General features: G+C 41.0%; 1 protein-coding gene across 3 annotated transcripts in view; it reads left to right on the plus strand.

Annotated features, from left to right (window-relative positions):
• Positions 1-108: 108 nt before the first annotated feature.
• The window catches only part of NUDCD1 (NudC domain containing 1), a 65,966-nt gene continuing 57,830 nt past the window's right edge, over positions 109-8,244 (plus strand). The window contains exon 1 of one of the 3 annotated variants that reach the window (XM_004370687.2): positions 109-337. In XM_004370687.2, the coding sequence (XP_004370744.1) occupies positions 220-337 (118 nt within the window). In that variant the 5' untranslated portion in view covers positions 109-219. Of the gene's footprint in view, positions 338-3,909; positions 4,852-8,244 lie in introns of those variants that run through there. The other 2 variants (XM_023725981.1, XM_023725983.1) reach the window with 2 other exon arrangements.

Genomic DNA, 8,244 nt, shown 5'->3' on the forward strand with positions numbered 1-8,244 from the left:
CCTTTTTGTCGCCCAGGCGTTAGGTCCCTGAAAAACTACATAGGCCAGCATGCAACAGGGTCCACTTTCTCATGGGCACTACATTTCCCAGAAGTCACTCTGCACCGCAGTGTTTTCTGGGATGGGAACCACGCCGTTTCCCAGATTCGGGGAGACGAGTGAAGCGTGGACGTTTCAACAAGAGCTTTATTAATTCTTACGCTGGGAACTTGGCAGGCGATGGAAGTGGCGGCTAATTGCTCCCTGCGGGTGAAGAGACCTCTGTTGGATCCCCGCTTCGAGGGTTACAAGCTCTCCCTCGAACCGTTGCCTTGTTACCAGCTGGAGCTCGACGCAGGTGGGAAGCGACGGCACTTTCTTGCACTCCGTTCCTATCCCCTTTCGGCTGCCATCTGCGCGACCCTTCCTGCTTTTTCTTCCTTCCCTGAAGTCTGACCCGGGCAATCAGTGCGACCGTGGCCTTTCTTACGGTCCGTCCGGCCAGGGGTGCATCCGGGGTGGCCGCCCCTAGAAAAGAACGCCCATCCCGGAACTCCGTGAGATCCGTCTTCCCGCGGCCCTTGACTAGCGGTCCTGTGGGACCGCTCTCGGCTCCGCTGCTCGAGCTCCGCTACCCAGCACGCGGGCGCTGCCTTTGCTTCGACTGTCTCTCAGTCCCTGGCCTGCGCATGCTACGGGGAAAGCTCAGGACATGCTATTCTCCTGGAGCATCCTCTGTAAACGTGTGTGTTGAGGGACCACACTTCCGTGGAGGACCCCATCTCCTGTTTCCTCTAACGGAGACCCTGAGTTAGAAGAGAAATTACATCAATTTCAGAGCATTTTCACTTACCCGGGTCCCGTCAGACTAAGGACTCCATCGTAGAGAACGTCTCTAGAAAAATTTGAGGAAAAGTTAATTTAATACTCACATTTCTACTACTTGTTTTGTTTACCTGTAGCTAGCCAGAATATTCTCACCCTTGTCCTTGTCTTTACAGTGTAGAGAACAGGGCACTTTGGTTAATGATAAGGGTCCGTAGACCTGCATTTTTAATAACCCTGCCTCCCGGTGATTGTGATACATGTGGTCAGTGGATCACAGTAGACGTTAGGGTAAAGTATCAAATAAGTATTTGCTTATTCATTTATTAAATTTAGAAACATCAAAATCTCCTTTTGTGTTCCATGTTGATGATAACAAGATGAGCAAGACACAGTCTGTAATATGAAAGTGCTCTTGGAAGAAAAGTGTGTAAACAGATAATTCTAAAACAGTATAGAAAGGCACTGATAGGGCTGTGCACAAAATATAATGGTAACACCTCAGAATCTTTCCTAAACCAGCAGCAGGATCTGGGAAAGCTTCCTGGAGGGGTTAATATCTAAGTTGAGCTTTAATTGATAACACGAGGTCCCCATAAGTTGAAATCAACTTGAGGGCAACTAACAGCAACAGGGGTTGACCAGATTAAGAGAAGATGAGCTTGATTTTTCTTTTCAATCCCCCCTTCCATTCTCTCTCCCCTGCCTGTGTTTTTTCCAGTCTCCCCATCTCACTAAATGGTACCACTATGTTTAGTTAGCCAGTGCTGCATTAAAAAACCTCCCCAAAACTCAGTAGCTCAAAACAATAAGCAGTCAGCTGCATGGTTCTTCTAGTTTTGGCTGGGCATATCCATGCGTCTTTGGTCAGTCATGAGTCTGGTAGGCAGTTATGTTCATCTTGGCTGACCTTATATGTTTGAGAGATGACTAGCTATAGGCTCGTTTAAGATTATCTCTGATGGTCTCTGCATGATTCTCCTCCATGTGGTCTCTCATCAGTAGGCTAGTGCAGGCTTGTTCTCCTGGTGGTAGTAGGATTCCAAGAGATAAATGGCCACTTTTCAAGTTGCTGCTTGAGACAAGTTTGCTATTGTCCCATTGACCAAAGGAGGTTATATAATGAAACCCAGAGGCAGTGTGGAAAGGTCAGACCAAGTGGCATAGATCCAGAAAGTCATAAAAACTGGTACTGTTGGTGCAAGTCTATGTAGTTCCTCAAGCTGTAGTCATCTTTGGGGTATTCTCTTTTAGCCCACATCCAGTCTGTCAACAAGTCCAGTCAATTCTAGACTGACTTCTCTATGCCTTCTTTCTAGTCCAAATCGTTTTTTACCTGAAGATAGCCTCCTGAGTAATCTTCCTGCTTTCACCTTTGGGTTCCATCATTTGGTTCTCTGTAAGACAGTACTTACCACAGTTTTTACTTCTGCATTTATTTGATGTCTGTTTCCTTCACTAAACTGTCAGATACATGAAGACAAATGATGTTTTTCTTTTGCTCACTAAGTCCTTAGTGCCTGGCACATAGTAAAAAATCACCAGTTTCCGTCAGGTCATTTTTGATTCATGGCAGCCCTGTGTATAGGCGCTCAATAAATTGAGTGAGGATGAGGAAAAGAAGTTTTTATTGTAGAGGTCACACCATTCATGGGAAAGCATGAGCAAAGGGGGAAAGGGAAAGGATTAGCAAGTTGTGTGCAGGATCCTGTTGGAGTCCTGTATTGCTGGAGCAGAAAATCTGGAGAAGGTGAGAGATGAGTGAGGGCCTTGGTTGTCATTTGGACTTTATCCTCTAAGTCAGTGTTTCCTAGGCTTTTTCATGGATTGTTACAATAAAAAAACAAAGCTCACTGTCAGATATGGGGTCACCATGGGTCAAACTTCACTTGATGACAACAGGTTTGGTTTTTTTGTCAGAGATTTGCCAACTGTTTGATTTGCTAAGTGGAGATGTTTCTTAAAAATTTCATTTACTGACCCATGCTTTTGTAAAAGGATATTTTAACAGCAAAAAAGTAGGAAGTGAAATCTCCCAATAAACAACAGTTCTCTAAATTGAATATGTTAACTTTACAAAAATTGGCTAAGTTGTCCTTTTTGCCCCTCATTTCACCAGTGTTGGTCTTTGAGTTTGGGATGCACAACTGGAAGTGATGGGGTGCCATTTAAGGGTTTAAATATAGAAGGGAAATGAACAGATGTACTCTCATGGCCAGTTTGGGTTTGAAAGATGAGAGGAATGGAGACAAGAAGACAAGTTTGGAGACTTTCGCAGTAGTTCAGGTGAGGGGTTTTCATTAAGAATTGCTTAAGGATTAAAAATTAATAGGTTAATTCTTTTAAAAACTCATTTCTAAAGATATCATACCGTACCAGTTGCCACCGAGTCGTTTCCAACTTACGGTGACCCCATGTGTGTCAAAGTAAAATTATGCTCCATAGAGTTTTCATGGCTGTGACCTTTAGGAAGCAGAACACCAGGCTTTTCTTCCAATTTCTAAAGACAATGAGGTATTATTGGGAGTTCTTCCTGACAATTTGATTTCTTTTTTCCCTAACCCAAGGAGTTCACTTTAATTCAGCAAACTGTTGGTAGTCACCTCTGGTGTATGAACACTTAATGCCTTAGTATTTGAAACTTAGCATGCGATAATGAAGAAGTGGTCTCCGGTTCCAAAGAACTTGGAGCAGTGACGTTTATTCTCTTGCCTTAGATGTTGTTGTTGTTAGTTGCCATTGAGTTGGCTCCGGCTCATGGTCACTTTATGTATAATAGACTGAAATGTTGCCCAGTCCAGTGCCATCTTCATGATTGTTGGTATATTTGAGTCTATTGTTGTGGCTGTTTTGTCAGTTCATCTTATGGAGGGTTTTTCTCATTTTTGTTGACCCCGTACTTTACCTTAAGTAATGTTATTCAATTGCTCTGCCCAGGTGGTGCAATGGTTAAGTACTTGGCTGCTGATAGAAGGGTCAGCAGTTCAGTCCCGCCAGTGCTTCACAGGAGAAAAGACCTGGCCATCTGCTTCTGTAAAGACTATAGCCTAGAGAACTCTACGGGGCAGTTCTACTCTGTCATACAGGGTTGCTATGAATTGGACTTGACTGAGAGTACACAATAACAACTTCCGTTTTGCTTGTGTCGTTTCCAAGAAATCTGATGTTGTTCTTATCTTTGTTCTTTGTATATAGCATAACCTTTTCCGCTGGCTGCACTTTACGAGTTTTCTCTTTTACATTGGTTTTAAGCAGTTTGATTATGTTGTGCCTTGGTATGGTTTTCATCTTGTGCTTGAAGTTTATTGAGTTTCTTGGATCTGTGAGTTTATAGTTTTCATCAAGTTTGGAAAGTTTTTGACCATTACTTTTTCCAACATATATTTTTCCTCTTTCCTTTGAGGACCCCAACTACTCATTTTTAGATCACTGGAAGTTGTCCATCTCACCAGTGTTCTTTTGATTTATTTTTTCATTTTTTCTCTCTGTTTTATTTTGGATAGTTTCTATTTTCCTGCCTTTACTTTCATTAATCTTCTTTTGCAGTGTCTAATGTACTATTAATTCCATCCAGTATATTTTTAATCTTAGATATTGTAGTTTTCATATCTGCAAGTTTGATTTCAATCTTTTTTACATCGCTCGTGTCTCTACTTATTATTTGCCTCTCCCTGTGCTGTGACGTGAAACTCTTTCAAGCCAGTAAGCTGGAGCAATGGTAGGGTTCACCATGTTTTTTCCTCCATTTCTTGAGGACTGCTATCCTTTATTGCCTGATTTCTAGTGTTTTGAACTGTTGTTTCATGTAATTTTGTCTCATTTATTACTTTTTTTTTGGTTGTTTCAGGTGAGAGGATGAATCTGGTCCCTATTACTCCATCTTGGCTAGAAGCAGAAGTTGTTCGATATATATTTTTAAGTGAAAAAATAAACTAATTTTTATAGAATAGTAGAGTTAAAAACAACATTGAAATGAGCCAAAGAGGGAATGAATGGCGAGAAAACAGGAGTGTGGACTGCTTTTTAAAGAAGTTTGAGAAGTACAAGGTAGGAGAAAGGTCTGCTTTGAATGCAGGGCAGAGAAGAGGGAACATTTTTCATTTATTTGTTTTGTGAGTGGGGAGATTCTCAACATTCTTAAGTGGAGGAGAAGGGGCAAGTACAGAGGGGATATCTTAGATAGGTGCTTACAAGCTTCTAAGACCCCAGATGCTACTCATCTCTCTAGGGTGCAGACATGAACTTTGTCAGCTATATTATGCCAGTTGACTGAGTTGTCCATGAAACCAAGGTCCTAAGCCTTCAGACCCCGAAAACCAATGTCCCAGGTGTTTGGTTATGTCTGAGCAGTATCTGTAACTGTGCCCTCTGGGAATATATATGCACGCACACACATACCTATATGTACGTGTACATATAGATACTTCTATCTGTGCACACATACGTCCACACCTGTGCTTTCCCGTACAGATATATGCCTATGCACAGACATATGTGACCACGCACTCATTTTTTGGTTATTATTGGTGTTGCCAAATTATATATGTCATATTTTTCAGCACAATCATCCTATTCTTTTGTGCATCTCGTAGTGGCATCTTTTACAGGTAGTCCCCGACTTACAGCGTATTCAAGTTATGACGAACTGCACTTACACCCATCTGTTTTTTCTTTTTTTTTGGTACATCTTATAATTAGTAAGTCTGTCTTAGTCTGGAAGTTCCACTGAAACTTGTCCACCGTGGGTGACCCTGCTGGTATTTGAAATACTGGTGACATAGCTTCCAGCATCACAGGGACATGCAAGCCACCTCTGCATTTCTCAAGCTGGAAGAACTGAAGAAAAGATTCAAGCCTAGAGTTGCAATATTGAAAGATCAAAAAAAATTGAATGATGCAGGAAACATCAAAAGAAGGTGGAAAGAATACACAGAGTTACTGTACCAAAAAGAACTGGTTGATGTTCAGCCATTTTGGGAAGTAGCATATGATCAAGAACCGATGGTACTGAAGGAAGACGTCCAAGCTGCACTGAAGGCAATGGTGAAAAACAAGACTCCAGGAATTGATGGAATACCAACTGAGATGTTTCAGCAAACAGATGCAGTGCTGGAAGTGCTCACTCATCTATGCCAAGAAATTTGGAAGACAGCTACCTGGCCAACCAACTGGAGGAGATCCATATTTGTACCCACTGTAAAGAAAGATGATCCAGTGGAATGCAGAAATTATCAAACAATATCATTAATATCACATGCAAGTAAAATTATGCAGAAGGTAATTAGAAAATGGTTGCAGCAGTACATTGACCGGGAACTGCCAGAAATTCAAGCTGGATTTAGAAGAGGATGTGGAATGAGGGATATCATTGCTGATGTCAGATGGATCTTGGCTGAAAGCAGAGAGTACCACAAAGATGTTTACCTGTGTTTTATTGCCTATGCAAAGGCTTTCAACTGTGTGGATCATAACAAATTGTGGATAACATTGTGAGAATGGGAATTCCAGAACACTTAATTGTGCTCATGCGGAACTTGTACATAGACCAAGAGGCAGTTGTTTGAACAGAATAAGGGGATACTGCCTGGTTTATAATCAGGAAAGGTGCGTGTCAGGGTTGTAGCTGGTGAAAATTTAGGCTGTAGTTAAGAGTTGAGGGAGGGATGAACCACGTAACTAGTGAATGTTGTGTAGAGTTCACTATAAAACTCATATCTACTCTTATGGAGGAAGATGCGGGGAACTACAGGTTCTGTTACAGATTCTGAAAGCTGCTCCCAGAGGCATTGTATAAAATAGTTTAGTGGGAGCAATGCTCCTAACTCTCTGGCCTTCTCCCTGTTCCACATGTCCTGCTTCAGGACTTGTTGTGCAAACTCGTACTTTTATTTTTTTACATCTTCATTTAAAATAGCAAGCTCAGCAGCTAGATGAAAAGACAGCTTCTAGAAGATAATTGGTCCAAGAAGTGACCTTTGGGAACCAGACAGGGATGCCTTTTATCACCACTCTTGTTCAACATTACGCTGGAGGTCCTAGCCAGAGCAGTTAGGCTAGAAAAAAATAAAGGGCATCCAAATTGGTAGGGAAGAAGTCAAAGTATCTCTATTTGCAGATGATATGATCTTACACATAGAAAACCCCAAAGAATCCACAAGAAAAGTACTGGAACTAATAGAAGATTTCAGCAAAGTTTCAGGATACAAGATAAACATACAAAAATCAATTGGATTCCTTTAGACCAACAAAGAGAGCCTCGAAGAGGAAATCACCAAATCAATACCATTTACAATAGCCTTCAAGAAGATAAAATACTTAGGAATAAATCTAACCAGAAAGGTAAAAGACCTATACAATGAAAACTACAAGACACTACTGCAAGAAACTAAAAGAGACCTGTATAAGTGGAAAAACATACCTTGCTCATGGATAGGAAGACTCAACATTGGGAAAATGTCAGTTCTACCCAGGGTGATCTACAGATACAATGCAATCCCTATCCAAATTCCAACGGCATTTCTAATGAGATGAGGAAGCAAATCACCAACTTCATATGGAAAGGGAAGAGGCCCCGAATAACTAAAGCATTACTCAAGAAGAAGAACAAAGTGGGAGGCCTCACACTACCTGATTTTAGAACCAGTTATACTGCCACAGTAGTCAGAATAGCATGGTACTGGTACAACAACAGATACATAAACCAATGGAACAGAATTGAGACTCCAGACATAAATTCGTCCACCTATGCACAGCTGATATTTGACAAAGGCCCAAAGTCCATTAATGGTGAAAAGACAGTCTCTTTAACAAATGGTGGATATCCATCTGCAAAAAAACTGAAACAAGACCCATACCTCACAATATGTACAAAAACTAACTCAAAATGGATCAAAGACTTAAATATAAAATTGGAAACAAGATCATTTAAGAAAAAATAGGGGCAATGCTAGAAGCCCTAAACACAGTATGAACCATAAGTAACAATTCACAAGCTCTAGAAGAGAGACTAGATAACTGGGAGCTTTTAAAAATCGAACACTTATGCTGATCAAAAGACTTGACCAAAAGAGTCAAAAGACAACCTACAGACTGTGAAAAATTTTTTGGCTATGACAAATCTGATCAGTGTCTAATCTCTAAAATCGACAAGATACTCCAAAACCTCAACAACAAAAAGACACATAACCCAATTAAAAAATGGGCAAAGGATATAAACAGGCACTTTGCCAAAGAAGACATTCAGGCGACTAACGGACACATGAGGAAATGCTCACGATCATTAGCCATTAGAGAAATGCAAATCAAAACTACAGTGAGATACCATCTCACCCCAACAAGGCTAGCATTAATCCAAAAAAACACAAAATAGTAAATGCTGGAGAGGTTGTGGAGAGACTGGAACACTTATACACTGTTGGTGGGAATGTAAAATGGTACAAC

This window comes from Trichechus manatus, unplaced genomic scaffold (assembly GCF_000243295.1).
Source record: "Trichechus manatus latirostris isolate Lorelei unplaced genomic scaffold, TriManLat1.0 scaffold00009, whole genome shotgun sequence".
Lineage (NCBI taxonomy): Eukaryota > Metazoa > Chordata > Mammalia > Sirenia > Trichechidae > Trichechus > Trichechus manatus.